At 33.4% G+C, this 19,131-nt stretch overlaps 1 protein-coding gene across 2 annotated transcripts in view; it reads left to right on the top strand.

Moving 5' to 3' along the window:
* Nucleotides 1–19,131, top strand: part of LOC126915774 (transient receptor potential cation channel subfamily V member 5) — a 68,503-nt gene that overhangs the window by 24,178 nt on the left and 25,194 nt on the right. For both annotated transcript variants that reach the window (XM_050720780.1, XM_050720781.1), the window contains exon 6: nucleotides 15,242–15,458. In XM_050720780.1, coding sequence (XP_050576737.1) covers nucleotides 15,242–15,458 — 217 coding nt within the window. The remainder of the gene's footprint in view (nucleotides 1–15,241; nucleotides 15,459–19,131) is intronic.

The raw sequence follows: 19,131 nt of genomic DNA, 5'->3' as shown, positions 1-19,131 counted from the left end.
GATGTCGAATGGATGTTTCCCCGTTGAAATTCCGTTGGTGACTAGTTAACTTACGAAAGAAATATTCATGAAGAATGATAAAAGAATGCTCGATTAAGTATTATGTCGCCTGGTCATGCAACGTTTGCTACACGTGCTATTTAAAATAGCTGCGACGATATTTTATAACTTCGACGTATCTCCTTATTTACTATAGCTATAATTACGTCGAAAGTTGCTTCGTTTTTTTTAAACGAATGAATTACTTTCACTTCTGAAATATTTCTGAAAATATAATGGATGTCAAGCAAATATATAAATTGTTGCAACGTAATAGTAAATAAACATGTTAATTTTGTTTGTAATACATGCAACACTTAGTTGTAGTTATTTTTGCTAGTTTACTATCTTTTTGTTATGCGGAGGATTTAACAAATTTAAGGTTTCGAATATCCAGGATTTGACTATCATTCGAAAACAAACATTTAATTCGGAACTAAGTAATTGACATATAATCCAACTGGTTAGATTTTGACGTGAAATAACTATGAGTTATATCCGTTCCTGGAGTGATATGTAGTGATCACGGCATAAATTTGATTAATATACTCAGGATTATTAATATCGCTGGTAATGACGCGTATACGTTAGATCAATAGCACAAATTTACTACATTTATATTATAAATTAAATGAAATTATATATCAATGATAAAAGGTATACTAACTTGATTATTTAATAGAAACATACAAAATTATGTGATACGATTTAAAAATAATACAAAATGTTAAAACGTAATGTGTCTTAAATCTCTTAAGTGGAAACAGTGATATTAATGGCTACATAAATATTCGTTATTTGCTGTCTTACAAGATAGATGATTATTATCTCGCGTGATTAAATGATTATTTAGATGACTTTTATTATTTAGCGGGCTGTCAGTCACTCACACGCATACATAACACCATCTTACGTACAAAAACTATACTTTAGTTTTTATTATTAGCTAAAAAATTACAGACAGCAGAAAATATTAGTATCATTGATAATATTCTTTATTTTTAGCCTCACGGCTAAGAAATGAGCTTGCTTTACAAAATCCTTGGCTTGTAATTCTGTCTTAATCTTTCGCTAAAATCTCTCATTTTCATTCTTTTATTTTCTGTGTCCTTACTATATTTCTATTCAGTTCATATCCGATTGATATTGCTTTTTATCGCGTCCTAGCGTAATATCGCTTCTCTACTATTATAGCAATAGAATATATTATAATGCACATCGTATGCAGAATACTATAAATATTAAATCATAAAATTTGTAGAAGTAGTGTGTCTGTACAAAAAGTACATCATACTTTCTATTGCTAGATATATAAACTCCCAAGTAACCGAATATATTGTACGTAATAGATTGTAACATGTAAAGTCGAACGTTTCAAATTCTTTATCTAAGTTGTATTAAGTAACATATTATTTTCCTGCATTCCTTTGATAACATATATAAATTTAAATGCTAATTTATGTTTCTTTCTTTCTTAGAACTATCGCTACAAGTTCTTCGATATTCTGTTTACAAGAGTAGAACAAATATACGTGAACTTTGAGACATTTTCCCTTAAAAATTGTTTAGCCGATTTACATACATAAGGTTGATATGTATTTTAAAGAGTCAGTAATGAATGTACGATCCGTCAGTGGTTCTCTAAGTTTTCTTTTAGCAATATCATTAAATGGTTAATGAATTAAATTAAATGAAAGTGATTAACAGAGGCTTGCAAAGACAACTCGGTACATGTTTCTCGTTAATAATATAAGCACGTTAATTAATAATAATAAGCACGTTAATTTCAACGACATAGTAACACAGTTTAATAAATTTAGCCCGATGAGACGTAAAACGTGTTCTTCTTAATTGAAGAAACCAGAATTTTCGTACGTTCTGATCTAATATTATACGTATAAGAAGGCGAAGGAGAATTAACGCATCCAATATGTATAAAGGAAGGACCCTATATTAGGCTGAAATAAAATCCACCAGCAGTCGTGTACGCGCGATTTTTCTCCCCAGGAATGAATGGGGCAACCAGAAGAAAGGCATTTATAATCGGTTGGATGATAGCGCCTCCAGATTTCAAACCTCTTTTCACGTGATTTACGACGAGATAATGCCGGTTATTTCGCATTACCATACACACGCCTCTCTTGGCAATCGTTTTTCTCCACCGCCGCGTCCTTTTCGTGGCCACTTTCCTGCAGATATTACTGCAGAACTTTCTGCCCCTCCATCTCTCTCTCTTCCTCTCCCATCTGCTGCCTTTTCTTTGGTGTGGCCCAATGACGTCGACGACGACTTCTTTTCTATCTTCTGCTACAAAGCTCCGAGGCAATTCGTCGAAGAACGCTCTTTGACTCGCGCAGTTTCCACTGTCACTTTGACGAGCCTTTGCAACCATTGCGTCGAAACGACGAAAAAGGATGTAAGACCCTATTGGACCGCGATAGTGCATCTTGTTTTCTGTCCTCATACTTTGAGCCGTGACGTCGGTAATTGTAAATAAATATCAATTCTACGCGAAGCGTGAGTTTTTCGGATTCGGGAGGAGTGGAATTTGCTCGGTGGGCTGAAACGAGGCTTCCGAATGTGGAAAATGTTAGGATTGTTAGTTACACGAACTGTTGCGTTGAATTTATTTTCATTTCGTTTTATTAAAATTCCTGATTTTACAGAGGATAAGTTCAGAGCAAATTGTTGTATGAAGTAGTTTGTTTACATGTCTGATGTTAATACGTTCGGTGATTATATTAGCGCAAAATAAATTGTAGAAAATTGTAGATTTCTGTCAAGAATTATTAAATCCCGGATGTTTCTGCACCTATAAGAGACTTAAACGTTTGAAAATGTGCAGAATGTAAATAATATACTATACGAAAATATATGGAGTATTCGTAATAATTACTATTTAGCTGAAACAAATTATTACGATATTTAGGTTTCATTTCCGTAATTGGATCTTTCAAAGTGTAAGCAAAATCATTTAAACCATTAATTCTTAAGTTGTGACATTTTCCATTTCGGGTATTTGATAAGGGAAAGATTGTTAAATTTGTATAACCCTTTCCATATGAAATCTTCAGATCATCTTAATCTTTTATCAACAAAATAACATCGAATTAGTTTTAACTGTACTAACTTAGTCATACTATATTGTCAACAATTTCAGAAAATTCGAGAATCGTGAAACTCATGATAATTTTTTCAAATGACACGTCATTGTTTATTGAAAAACAAGTAAATATAAGTCGATGGAATAACCATTTTATCGTGTACGATGGAAAAACGTATCGGCAGAGTTAATTTAATTTGACATAATGAGAGATAAAACGAGCGTCACAGCATTAACGTCCGCATGCCGCGTCGAAAACGTATTTTCTTTATTGGAGCAATATTACGTAAAAGCGTCTGCGTTCCGGCGTGTAATTACTGTCCATCAGGACGCCCTTTTGTCCCTAGCTTTCCGTTTAAGTACATGTATAGGGAGCCTAATTCCTCAAAGGCTTTCGAACGCCCGCTACCAGATTTCTTGTCCTCTATAACTGCTGCCGTTGACTTGGCAATAAGCCACCGTTGCGCCTGAGATTAATTTCGCACGAAATTTAACTGCAGATCGATGCAGTTTCTCTCGCCCCTAAACGCTTTATTCTATGCCACTTCCGCTTACGATTCTCTCTGTTTCCATTACTTATCATTGTTTTCCTTCGCGCTCTTATTCATCGTTACCCTTCTTCTTTTTTAGATTAATTTTATAGTCCTGGTGATTACACGACGCGTATCGTTATTTATTAAAGAAAGAAAAAATTTGTTTCTTTTCCTGCGAAAGTCTGCTAGGCCTTTTAAAAATTTCCGAACTTATAGAAAGCAAAGAAAGATTTTTTCTTTAGTATTTTGTCTTTATTTATGTTGTTGATTAAATATTGACTCTTAACAGTGCATTAAAAACTATAACTGCGAAAGAATGCTTGTAACATTGGAACGTTCAAAAGTTAGAAATAAATATTTTGTAAATTTCGGATCTGAAATTTCAAACCTATACTGGGCTAGTAAATATTAGCACGATTAAGCTAAATTGCAAATGAATACTGATTAGGTCTTAAAAAGCTACGAGTATATGAATGATGACATCTTTTGTTAATGATTATATGACATAATGATTTGAAATAATACGATGCAGAATATTTTCCCGTTTCTCCCAGTTATATCTATGATAAATTCTGTAGGAATGTAAACAGAATTAATGAGAGGTTAATGCATAAGGACTAACAAGGGAATATTCTTATTAAACTAAGACAAGAGAAGATTTTCATTTCTTCTTTGGTAATCAGTTTTTTTTATGTAGACATATCTATCGCCACAGAAACCTAATAATGGTTTTTCGAAAAGAATGAGAAACCGTATAAGTAGATCGTTTCAGCAAAAAGTATGGAACTCCACTTGGGAAAAAAGCGTAATTGCACTTTGCAACTGCATGATTGCACATCCGACACCGACGAGAAGTTTGGAAGCACTATCTTTTAACCTGCAGAGTGCGGTACGCCCTTTTTGGTGAAAGTCTTCTCACGATTTGTTTTCCCAAATATCCCGCTACATCTTTCGGTATACAAATCTCACTGCTCGCTGTTTAGCAACAGGGCTTGCTTGGCTTACTTTTTTCGCCACAGCAATCACTTTTTCAATGTCCTCGCTTGCGATATATTCAGTACGCTATTTCTTGAGCTTGTGGTCAGAAACTTGAAAATCCTTTCTTTCATCCTTTTTAAAGAGTTAATGAATTCTTATAGGAAACGAATTAATTTAATTTAAAAACAATCTCTTTTATATAAAATCAAATTTGTATTCCTGTATTCATATTTATTTTATCTATGCACAAAATAATTATAGGTTGTTCTGTATTCTGAAATATAACGGAAAGATACAAATGTAGTTTTCTCATCGAACTTCGAAATCATTGAGTATTTCTCAAATCATGGATGAATTTAGGGTTATTAATTACAGAAGTACCATTAAACTACGAAAATATTTTTTCTAGAGTAAATAACGGTTTGTACGGTAATGATGGAAAGAAGTATGGAGAACTGAAACTTTTTAACGATGTTGTTATTCACTCCTCTTCTCAAAGTGGAAGTTTTATCTCAGTCTGAACAAAAGAATCTCGAGTAGATATAAAATACCGAAGATTAGCAATAACAAGCATGTTTAATAAAAGAGTAACGTCGGTTTAAAAAAATGTTACTTCGTGTTATACTTATCCTATCATAGTAGGTTGGTACATATGTACAATGATTTCCGTATTTCATTTACTCAACACTCATCATTAATTTTCCGAACTCTACGATCGAAATACTTTTTGAATGATCTTTCTACATTAAATCGCATTTCGTGTTCTTAATTACTCCTTTTCTTCATACTAAAATAAAGTTTCAAAATGCATGATACATTCCAGCATGTGCTAATATTATAGCACACTTATGGAAATCAGCCGTTCAAAAATTAATCACTTGTCCTGTATAGAATTTGCTAATATTTAACCATCCCACAGAAATAATTTTGTCATACTTTCACGGAACACTGTCTGTCTGCGTAAGCATTAGTATTCGATAGAAAATTTTAACGTTTTGATTTGCAATTCCAGCCTATTTCGACCGCCCAATCATATGATTTCACACGGCTCATATCGTACTGTGCATACATCATCGCGAGACGATTATTCGAAATGGACAACGATTAGCTAAAATTTTCTGTTACCTAACGACCGAATATTTCAGATTCGTCGGCACGAAAGCACCGTGCCGAGACTTCTAATTATAGGTACACGAAGCGAACATAATTGCGGCCTCATCTAGCTTCGAGATGCTAACCCGCATAGTTTAGATTCACAAGCCTAACGAGGTATAATCTTCTCCGATCGAAAGAGAGAGACAGAGAGAGAGAGAGAGAGAGAGAGAGAGAGAGGAGGAGAAGGAGAGAGAGAGAGAGAGAGAGAGGAGGAGGAGAGAGAGAGAGGAGGAGGAGAGAGAGAGAGAGAGAGGAGGAGAGAGTTGAGCCAAGTATGAATCGAATGTCTACCATCCAAGAACCTAATTCAGATTTGTAGGCTATAGTTAACCTGACATAAGCTCTGTCCAGCTATTGGCGGGGCTAAACCGATTCTCTCGGTAGAGTTTCTCTTGCTTGGTCCTATACTACGCAAAATCGATAATCGTAATGGAGCTTCGTATTTCCGACTGACGACGTTGATGTTAAGGGATATTTCGTTTCTTGTCATTGGTTTTCCTTCTTTCTCTTTCTTTAAGAATTACAATGTATTTTTAACGTAATTAGTGACTAACGTGTCTATACTAATGAGAGACCGGAGCCTATGAAAATTCGGTTGATTAGATTTTAATTTCAGAGTGGGTTTCATTGAATTTACGTAATTAGTAGGAATTAAACGTTGGTTATTTCTATGAAATATTTGACAAATGGGGACGGCGTTTAAATGTTTGTATCAGTGTTAACGAGAAGTTAAGTCTTTAGAGACCCAACAGATCATCAAATCGGCAATTAATTCGTTAGTAGCCGATCGGTATACTCGCAGAAGTCTGGCGTAATAAATCGTGTGCACGATTCTTTAAATTGGGGAAAGTAATTTTCATAATGTATATTTTTTAATGGATATGACAAAAATAATAGCATTTTTAAGTTACTTTATTTGATTACGAGGAATAAAATATATGTCGCTGGTAATATTCCCTACATACGTATATTCACATTAATTGGAAAATTAAAAAGATGAGCGATAAAATGTTGATAAGTTCTGAAAAGGAAACAAAATAACACGTCGAAAAAATTATACTGTATAGTTACGTAACAACTTTCGTTGAAAAAATATTATCTAATATATATGCCAATGAAACAACGTAAACGCTAAGCATCTCTGAAATTCTATTTGCAATTCCAAAGGAGAACAAAATGGTTCCGTCAGAATCTGCATCACGTTCCAGGAACACTAAACGTATCAAGCGCTTAGAAAGCCTCAGGAATTATCCAACTATACCAGATATAGGAATAAGGAGAGAAGAAGCTAGAGGAATGAACAAGAGTTTTATATAAGAATCTCGTCATTGTTTGGTATTCGCTTTAATACAAATAAGTCACGTCATTGTTTTACATACAATATAAAATATACAGATATAACACAAAACCGTGTTTTGGCAATAAATGAGACTTGGCAAAATCGTACCACAGACGTATGTTTAATTTTCAGAATTATATTGATTAATATTCAAAATTAATATTGAATGTTGTAGATATATATTATTGTTACAAAATGTGAACAGGATGCGATATAAAAAAATACTTCATGAAAGGGTCTGCAATGATTTTAATTCTATAGGATCAGTACAGATGTGTATACCAGAAGTTCATTTTGATTTCGTTTCATATCACTGAATCGGTCGATGAAATCTTGCTATCAGTTCGCTACACGTATTGCGTATTTGTTTGATATCCCTTGTTTCCAACGTAACCCATGCATAAAGGTACACATAAAAGTGGTATATCTGGTGATATTGGAGGCTAATCTTTTCGACTGTTTGTCATTTCAATAAATCTTCAAATGACCTACATTTGTAATGTATAACATCTTTAAAATTTTATACCCATAGTGTCTGACAAAGTTTGACCGCGAACAACTGAAACACTTTGCGTATTTAACCTTTTTTTAAAGAGCAAATAATTTGATTATTTATAATGTGATTTTACAAGAAGGTAATAAATAGACTGCGGATTTTCATGCACATTCATATTTCTGAGAATATGATTAAAAATAATAATAATCTTGGTAAAAAATTTGCATTACCTTTCAAGTATTATACGTAGAAAGCACTATACGTTGGATGATCTTTTTCTGAAATTTTACATCTTCAAATTCCCTACAAATGCATAAAAAATCCGTAGTCTAATAATAAATATTGTTTTTAGTTATTAATTTTTCGTTCATGTATACAATTTATATTTTACGATCTATACGATTTTTTTTTTATTTGGATGAATTTTACAACCAATTCTCATTGAGAATTATAAGTAAATTTTTCTGGCGTGGTCGTGTTTAATAAGTGTTTATCGTGTATTTGATTCTAGTTGAATCTAATGCTTAAATCTAAGGGGTAATGTCTTTTTAGCCTGCGGATCTGATCCGACGTGTCAAGAAATGGAGTAACTAGTGGGTTTTGATGGTTGTTAATTCTTATCATATATCTATTATCTATACGATATGACTAGATACTTATAGACGTGGAGTTTATAGACGTCCTATACGATTCGTTATATACTCGTTGTAATCAGTTTATAAAATGATAATATTTTAAAACGACATTACACACCGTTCCCATCGATTTTCGTACAGCGCAGTATGATAAAAACGGCGCGACCAATCAAATCAGTGGAGGAGTCGAACATAAATCGGATGCGTCGAATAACTTCTAAATAATACAAATGGCGCGTGAAATAACGAGACAGTGGCGTAGGAACGGGTATAAATCGGTGGTAGCGAGCGTACAACATAAAACAGAGACGACGAGTCAGCCTGTCGATGTAAATTTCCGCGAAACATCGTCCTTCAAAATGTCGCGGCTACGGTAAACCGTCGAATAATTGTCATCGTCCGTACACCCGTGAATTTTACGGAATCATTCTCCGTTTGTTGAAGCTCGATTACCCGCAGAAGAGAGCAAGGGACGAGAAATGTTGCTTGAGATTCAGGTTATACAGTTGGAAAAAAGAAGGAAGGAAAAAATGGTGGAAAATGCGAGAAAAAAAAGAGAAGGAAACACGATGAAATAAAACCTGTTTTTACGTCGAGCCATGCTACCAGCTTCGGGTTTGCGAGGCCAGCGTTTCGCTTCCCTCTAGAAACGAATCTGTGCTCGTTTCTTCCTCGTTCTTCTATTCTCGCTTATAATCAGCCTACTTTTTTCTTATCTTTCTTTTTTTCTTCATACGTACATATACTAACGATAGGAAATGTCGAAAATCGTTTAAATCTATCTCTAACTCGAATCTCGTTCCCTTGCGAGGAAAATGATTGGTTGCAATTTCCCACTTTTGTCTGAATATCGTAAATTAGTTAGTTCTATGAGTAGAGTACTAATAGAAGGATGTACTAATTAAGTGATAAAGTAGCGTAATATGACACTCATACGCAAATAAAATATTAGTTTGAAGTAGATCTATTCAAATATAAACGAATCTGTAATATATAAACGCGAGTAGCATGAAATTATAGAGGGTTTTATAGAAACTCAATATCTTTTAATGATCTTTTTAAGAAATTTGAATCGCAAGCGATCTTTTGGTTTAGATGAATTTATTTATTTCTTTGTAGCTTAAATTCGTAGTTGTTTAATGTTCTTGTGTTATTCGTTTCAAAACAGGCTGTAATTTAAAATACTTTTCTTCTTATTGGCTTTTTAATATCTCTTGCTGTTATAAGCTTTTCATCCAGAGGGATTTGTACGTCCGACTTCATTTTTGTTGCGTTTTGAACAGAAGTGCATCTGTGGTTCCATTAGTTATTGCTTATTTAGATGAGATGGTTTTATTATTATTTATTGGTATCAGAATATATTTTGATAAATCGTTCTTTTGATTTATATATATAAAATGAAAATGTTGTTATTTATGAAACAATAATTATGCATATATATATATATATATATTATATATATTATTATATATATATATTTATATTATATATATATATATATATATCTTTCTCGTTTCTTTTTAAATCAGAAATATTTTATATGTACTTATTATCTTGCCACTTCATTAATTCATTGATGTCAGACTTACTGTACTTTCATTTCTTTTCACTACTTTGAATCATAGTCAGATTTAGATATACCTTTACTCAGCGATAAAGTACAAGATACAAGAAAATGGTGAAAAATATTCCACGCTCAAAGTAACGATATTTCTTTATGCGATAAAAATCAGCTTCTAATTTTAAAACATATAAGATTATGATTTTATGTTACCATTATATATCTTCATTCCTATCACAAAAAATAGCTTCTTCTTAAACAATATACAATCAGGTTAGAACATGATACCTATAAACAGAAAGGAGAAGCAACAAATTTATACAATATATATAAAAAAGTTTCACAAACTGTCATTATACATGTTCTAAACATATAAAAGATTACCAGTTTCCATAGATTACAACTATCCAACATCTCCGACTATCACCATCTTCGTAACTCTCCCGTGCATCTCTATTTTATTAATTTCCACAGCGACTGTACCCTCCCTTGAACTTCGCGCGTTAGGAAAAACCGAAGATTTATGACTATCGGTAACTCTTGACAAGATAAGGTCACCGATCGATTAACGGAAGCGAGCTGTCGGTCTGGTTAATGGTACCTGGATCGATGCCTCCACTTTGTCATTTCTCTATTGACTTTATATAATTCCCTATTCTTTATATAATCTAATTCCGCCAATTTACCCGTACGCTATATCAAATCAAAATAAGTGAAAAAAAGGAACAAATTAAATACTAACGACGTGTAAAACTGATAAAATCTGGATTAAGCAACGAGGAAGATTCGCTTCTTTGACAAATATTTACGACTGATTTTATAGTTATCTATTACAGTTTGAGATAGATCTACGATTCATATCACACACTTATTATTCTTAAAAGAACTTTTTATAATTATTCTTTGAACAGAACTAAGTTCAAAATTGAATTATTATATTATGAAAAGTCAATTAAATTAATAACATTAGAACATTGTTCTAAATCTAATTTTTTATTTCCCTAAATCCACTGAATGTCCGAATAATAAGAATTGATCCTTTAGATCGTTTTAATCCAGTAAATTAGCTTACTTCTGATGAATTTTGTTCCACGGATAAGCTATACATGACTTCCATATGCATCGACTCTCCTTTTAATAAGCTTCCCATAAAATTTAATTGCATTATATGTCATGTTGCACGTCTGTAGATTTTTAGATCGGAAGTCGACACGATTCTAAATCCTTATCAACAAGAAGGGAAAAGAGAAAGAAAGAGAAAACGTAACGAAAGAGTCTATCCGTGTTAACGAAAGATTAAAAATGTTCCATTCTGTCGTTTGTCTGGCGGTGTCGCGAAAATCGATTTCGGCTGGCGCTCGATTCAGGAAACGCGACCATTGTCCTGTCCCGTGCGCGATTTCGACTTGAATTACGCGCTGCTTCAATTTCATTGAACGCCGATCGCGTTGGTAAATCGGATAATCAACGGCCGACGAAACAGGTAACGTGACGAGCGATCGACAACACGATAGCACTGGTAATAGGAGTAACTTTATCTCTCTTCACGGCATTTTGTTTCGAACTTGTCCACGGTCCATTCGGAATGACCTGTAAACCGATGACAAACTCGAAAGGTACAATGTGATCTCTTATATTACGCACTATGCCACTAGGTTTTCGCTACAAGGTTCAAATCCACGTCATTCGCAATTATGTTCACTGTCTGGAGCTATTGCGTGGCTCGCGAATAAATTACGCAGCCTGGTAGAGGTATGGGTATTGTAGTGGGGCGGTTGTTGAAGGGATGGACAAGCTATGAGCTGGTAATTATTTGATTTTTATTAATTTAATAGTTATTAAAATTTGTAACTTTTACCATGTTTATTACATGAAATATGCATTTGTGGTTCTATGGATTTCGATCGTGCTTTTAATAGTTATCTTTGTTCCAATGTTCCGGATGTTAAGGTATTCGGATAATAAGCGTCTGGATAATGACTCTACTGCATTGATTTTTATGAAAATTTAATATAATAAACGATAGAAAAGGAAACATAAGCTAATTATCTCGTTGTTTTGAATGTAAAACATCGACGGGTTGACAAGGATCTTTCATATGAATTATGTTTTAACGGTATAGTGGACACGATCTTAATTATTTTAAGTAAAACACACGGTATTACAGGCAATAATTAATAAAATTCAGCCACCGGATAAATATGTTGAATTGATTTTGCTATATTTATTACATTTTCATTATGACAAGTTCTGTGTAAAATTCCCAGAATATTTGCTTCTAAAGAAATAATCGAATACCTGGAAAAGTTTATAATGAGCAATTAATAATAAGCAATTGCGATGAATTACACAGAAAATAATGCTTGTGTTTAATGCAGATACAAAAGTTATTAGGAATTCAAACGAATGGCTTAAATTTCACTCCTTGTCATATCTCTACGATTTTAATATCATGATATACATATAGAATAAAATGGTTACGTATTTAGCTTGTTCCATCGTTTTATTTCTGTACTTCAAATTTTCTCTCGCCAATAATAAATTGATAAATTATCATTAGTGTCATTCGATATTAATCTTTAATGTTTTTAAATGTCTCTTTTTTCGGGTAACTTTAATGAACCACTGGTAACGATAGTTAGAAGATCAGTGTCTTCGTAATCGCATTGTATTCAGGAATCAAACGCCAGTCATTGCCTTCCTGTCTACAAACTGACGTTAAACACGTTCACGTTATATACGACTGCATCCGTTGACAGTAAACACAGAAAGGATCGATATCTGTTGCACGATGCACGGGCACCTTTGAAAGGAACACGAGACTTCATCGATATCCCAATGACAGTGACGCTTCATCGTTGTTAAAGCTGCGTCTCGCTGAAAAGCGAGAATCTCTTTGAGATACGAGATAAAGTGAAAGGAAAATAGAGAGGAAATTACTAGAACGATGTGGCGCTTCTTGAAGATCGCAAATTTATATTTTTCACCTATACATATTTTTCCACGAATATTTAATGCAGAATCTCTGCCTCTTTTCTTCTTACAGATAGTTTAGTTTAATTTCTATTTCAAAATTATTAGATCGTCCGAAAAGTTTCTTTCATTTTATAAGGAAATAATGGATGCACATTTTCCGTTTTATATTATTGTATTGAATTATGTATGATCCATTTTGTTCTATCAAAGTAAAGATCATAATGTTCGACAGATTAGGTTTCATGTTTGTATAAAGATGCGTTGTTGTCAAAGATGTGTCTGTAAAAGAAAGACACTTTTCGGACAACCTAATATTAATACAGCCTTGAACATTTTAGGATCGTACATTTATCAACTAAATGCACAAAACATGTGTAATGATTGGTATGGACTATGGTATAAACCATAAATTTTTCCATAGCGTAATTAAATGTGAAAAGGACAAAAATCCTTATTTTAAAAGAGATCTGGTAATTTATATATTTCTGATAATTCTAGGATAGCCAATTTTAGATTTACCCTTTCACAAGCAACATTTAATTTTAGAACACATGAAAAAATGATCAGCTACGAAAATGCTAATTTTACGTCTCGTGCCAGAAGTTAATTCGTAAAGAACGCAACATGTATTATCATTTAGAATGTTATTATTTTATGTTAACTGTGTAGCTATGGTGAAAGATGCAAGATAACTAATAACTTTTTAGAATAGAAAGTGCTTGTTGTAAGCAGAAACTATCTTCTTCGTATGTAAGCGTGGGGCCATGTAGTTTAATTAGTTTAATTAGTGTTGGTACGTACAATAGAATAAGAAGCTCATCTCAGATTAAAAAATCTGCTCGAGCTGTAATTTTGTATAAAGAAGTATAAGATATGCAAGAGCAAGTAGTGCAAAGGTAAAATTTATCCAAAATCAATACTACATCTGATGTATGGTATCAAGCTATCGAGATAAGCTTCATAAAAGAACACGTTTACTTAGAAGGTTTACGTATCTTCTCTTTTGGGAAGCAAACTACGCTAACTGAACCGAAGCACTCCATGGTTAGACAATCTGTTTCGCCATTATTCAAAACAAAACGCTCCGCACAACTTGTATAGAAACAATACGGAAATATTCACTGATACTTATTGTTCACAAACAACGCGATTATTGTATATGTTCTCTCTACAACTTATTGGAAAAAAATAAATGAGCGAATAAAAGAGAAACATTTGTAATGTGTAAAAAGAAGAATATGATTTCTGACCCCGAGCATGACTGATGCAGGAATAGATCGCTGTATGGACTCATGCATGAAATAATAAGTCGTGAACGTGTCACACTATTACAAAGCATTGTCAATAATAAAAAGTTGATAGAAAAATGTACGCATAGACGAATTTTTTGTCAGACCAGTATAATCAACCTTTCCCTGGAATCAAAACCATAAGACCCAAATTGTGGTTGTATAATCCAGTATTCTCTCTTTCTGTTCTTTCTACTACTCTCTTTTATGGTGCGTTAAACCTGGACACTTTAACATTTAACGCTGCTTTTTCACGACGGCATCCAGTTCCATCGATCATGTCGGCTGTTATCTCCCGCGATAAGACTACAATAGCACACACGTACAAGGTCTTCTTTCTCAAAAAAAAAAAAAAAAAAACGCTCATTGCCTAAAACTTCTTTTTACAAAAATTACGCCATAACATTGATAATACTGTAAACGTAACAGCTGAACCGTAATGACGCTGGGGCTAATCTAATTGCTCTGGGGTGAGCTCTCACAGATACATGCTTAACTACTTAGATTGGATAACAATACTTATCGTTATACTTACACATTAACTAGCGCTAAATTCATTGTTGCATAAATTGTACCCTGTGTGCAGCGTTCCTTATTCGAATACAATTAACGGTTTACTGCTACGGATCTGCAATTTTTATAGTTTAGTCTCACTCTTGTTTTACTAATCAAAACGACTATTGTAGTATTAAAAAATAAAAGAAAAAATCAACTTTGTGACAAGCGAAATCTAAATTCACGCGTATTAGGAAAGATTCTTTCGTGAAAAACCGCATGTTACTGTAACAAAATAACTACATATATCTATTTATCGTCTCTTCTTGACAGATTGTAAATACAAAAGTGGAGTTAATAAAGCAAAAATTAAGGAAGGAGAATTTTTTAGCAACAGCAGGATACTATTAAGCCAAAAGTGAACCGAAAACCGCAGTGCAGTAATACATACCAGCTCTCTATCGTTCTCTCCACCCTTTCTGGCTGTTTGCATTCGTACAGAAGGACGCACGACGAAATCTGTGCGCAGACAAACGATACAACCGCGATATCTGATCGTCGATGCGTTTTAACGCGTCATTATCGTACGGCCATTGATATACACATATATACTTTTTATATATCTTTCGATTGTTTTAACAGCGCTATCCGGTTGACCGGTCCATTCGTTACCATGGTCTACAGTATGATAACCGGTGACATGTTGACCTTTGGGATAATCTACATGGTGGTGCTGTTCGGATTTTGCCAGTCGTTCTACTTTTTGTACAAAGGCTTCCCGGGAGTGAAATCATCCCTCTACAGTTCCTATCATTCGACCTGGATGGCACTGTTTCAGATAACCCTCGGCGATTATAACGTAAGCCTCCCCCGTTCCCTATAAATCAGCGTTTTATTGTCGCGGTTATTTTGACTATCGTTGTATGTATTCACGTGCACACATGTTTGCAAGGATGCACGCCTGTTCTTTATCCCCGTTTTTTACTTCTGTCCTTTCATAACTATGAACATACCGCATTTCGAACAAGGTTTTGAGTGAAATGCTCGTTGCGGACTAAGGCCATCACCCGCTTAACAACACAGCACGTAACAGAGCACTGTATTTACATGATTCTCGTGTATCGTTCATTTATGCCAGAACGAAGCAAAGAAGGTTTTATGAAATCAAATCAGGAAGTAGAAAGTTTGAAGAGGGGAATTATTAATTACTTAATCATTTGGCAGTGAACAAACTTCGTTCTTTTATAATTTAACTGACAGTTTTTGGATTTTGAGAGGACCTGATAAAACATCGTTTATGTACGTTGCTTACTCTACAAATCAGGATTGAGAGTGTTATATGCGATGACGAGATTGTGCTTGTTAAATATTAAATTTTATTTTAATCATTTTATTTTATTATCGCGGCATTGCGATATTCTTATAAATGATAAATTTATGAGGAAAATAGAAGTAGACGAAGTTTCGCTATTTTTTCATACGTAATATATATACGTTATATTATTATTATTATTATTAATACGTTATTATACGTTATTATTATTAATTTGTTTGTTTAGTGTCGCAGCGGCTTATTAGCTACTAGTAACCACACACTATTACGTTACCAGTTACGTTGTAAGGACATATTTACTGAACTTACATTGACTACTACTTCCTACTAACTAAATAGATTCGCAATTAGTACGAGCAATAGCACAAGTATTTATACAGAGTTGAAAGGAATTAAAATATACATTGTACGTTATATTGATGTAATATGATCGTCACGGTTCTTAAATTGAATTGCTATTTAATAATCACTTTAGCGACGAAAACGAAATACACGTTATTGTTTTGTCCCGTTTACATGTTCGATTTTATTGTATCTTCAATAATGATTCAATACCTTTCTTCTTATTTCATCGAACATTCTCTGACCTTTAGTAGATAACTTTTAAATATTTCCTTTACCGAAATGGTATTTCGGAAAAAATAAGTGGAAGTTAAAATAACCAATGATTCCAGAATCGAAAAAGTCTTACATTCTTTTTCGTCATCATACGAATTATAGTTCGATCGAGATCATGTTTATTTCTTTATAATATTTCCTCCAATACGCGTAAAGGAAACTGACGTTTGAAAAGAGTGAAAGGAAATTTTGAAACGTTTGCAACCTTTCTTTTTTAAGATTGTGCGGATTGTTACGTGCTCTATGTACATATGTACATAACTTCAGTCGCGGCATTTTCGATAGGGGGAAAAAGTTAAATGTTGAGAAGGATCGGGCAATTTGGTAAATCGTGCCTGCATGTCAATGGAGAGCATAACTCCCAGCGGCGTTTCCAGCACAGCTTTTTTTGTACCGGTTACCGTGGAAGGTTTAAGAATTTAAATGTTGCTCGTAAATCAGTTTCAATCAGAGATACTTGCCATTCCTGTTTTTCTGGTTAAACGTTGGTCCGTTTCGGATTACAAGAAACTGTGACGTTGTTAGAGCGACAGAATCTTCTGTTCTTCTTATTTTTTCAAAGTAATTCGTTTGATTTATTGCCTGAATCGTTCGTACGAGTTTAATAACGTCCAGTATAATTTATAGGAATACATTAAGTCGGTGTAAAAATATTATTGGTTGTTATAAACGTTCAATTTATTGATTGATTTTTGACAATGATTCGACGCTTGGTTATTAAAGGCTTATAATAAGCGAAAGGCTAACAGAACATAATAATCACTTAACTATTACGTTATCATTGTTTCGCGTTATTATTCTTTATAGTTATATTTATCTTAGTGTATTATTACCTCGTATTATTAATGTTGCTGTTTTTATATAAAATACTAATAAAATAAATGATTGGTTCTTGTTAATGATTTAATGCTTCATTATTAAGAAGTATAATAGGTGAAAGGCGATTAGGACATAATGGTTAGTTAATGATTACCTTATTGTTATCTCGTGTTATTAATTTGTAATTATATTTATTTTAGTATATCATTGTTTCGTATTATTAGCAATGATGCTTCTATATAAAATAATAATAAAATACTAATAATTCACGAGAATCTAGTAAAAAATATCTTACAAAGTTTTACAAAGCTACAGTTAAGATTTACTTAAAATTTACCAATCACTAAAATCTAATTTTCTACGATATGAAAGAAAATTATATAGAACCATTGAAATTTCGTCGCTAATGAATATGAAAAAGGAAGTATCTTCAATTCGGATTGCAAAGTTTCACTACTTTTTATTTAAGATAACAAGTAACTTAATTTCTTTTTTCGCGATCATCCTGTAAATGTATTCCAATCCATTAAACTGGATTGCTACAACAAAATGAATTATCAAAGAATTCTTGTTTCCATGTTATTCGTTGAAGACAAAAAGAGAATGGGGAGATTTGGAAAAAAGATAAATAAAATGAAAGAATAATTCTTTGATACCAGCGGTACAACAATACTATGAAAGAACTATTCTTCCGGTTTCAGGAAAATTCAATTTCCAAGTAACAGGGGTTCTCAGTATGAACGGTATCGACTTGAATCGATGTACAATGGTTTACGAAAGTATTCGAACGCTTATCACCGAATTTTTCTACGAGTAAATTATTTGCATTATACGAAACTTGTTGAAATTTTGATAGCACTGCAACGAAACGCAACTATCTTGAAACCAGTGAAAGTACTGAAACCACTGGAACCGGTTTGAAAATGTATTTTACTTTTAGTGAGTGATTATTATACAGCATGAATAGTAACTTTAAAGATACAATATAGTGAGTAATTGATTGTTCAATTACTTTGATATGTGATGTTTGCGAAGTTACGCTTCCAATGAGTATCTTGTAACTGCCACATACATTTCCAAATCTGTTTCATATTTTACAAATATAATCGCGATAGTTGTGTCTTGTTACAGTGCCAATGAGATTTCAAAATGTTTTATATAACGTGCATGATATATTTATTAAAGAAAGGCCAACGATAGCGGACATATCAAGTTGATAATAGATTAGGTATTTTTTAATTCAAAGCCTCGCAAATGTTTGGAAAATGCAATAAAAAAGTTAATCGAGAGATCGTAGAGGTTCGCTAAAAATGATGATAAAGTACACAATGATTAACGATAAATATAAGTATTATTATTACAGGCTTAAAGTTAACGTCAAAAAGCGACACGACCTATGTCACGGTCATAAAAAGTTTTCAGGAGCGCTCAAATACTTTCGTAAGCCACTGTACCATAAACAAGAATAGGAAAAAAAGTCGTCATTTCGCAGTTGAGAATATTCAACGCAGAAAACTCATTTTTAATGTAACATTCGCGCTACGTGCAATTCCCGGGCACGCGTAAAAGGGAAAAAAGAAGGGGCGAAGAGAAACACTCGCTCGTTCGGCAATCGATAGATCGCGAGTTGCAAGCCGGCACGCGCGTAGGGAAAAATTGGCTCGCCTCGCGGCGTGGTTTCCTGCGTTTCAATTAATCGAATTTCACCGATGAAATATCAAGACAATTCGCAACGCGCACTCACTGTATCCGTGGCTAATTG

Source organism: Bombus affinis, chromosome 4 (assembly GCF_024516045.1).
Source record: "Bombus affinis isolate iyBomAffi1 chromosome 4, iyBomAffi1.2, whole genome shotgun sequence".
In the NCBI taxonomy this organism is placed as follows: Eukaryota; Metazoa; Arthropoda; class Insecta; order Hymenoptera; family Apidae; genus Bombus; species Bombus affinis.
This window is presented reverse-complemented; position numbering and strand designations above follow the sequence as displayed.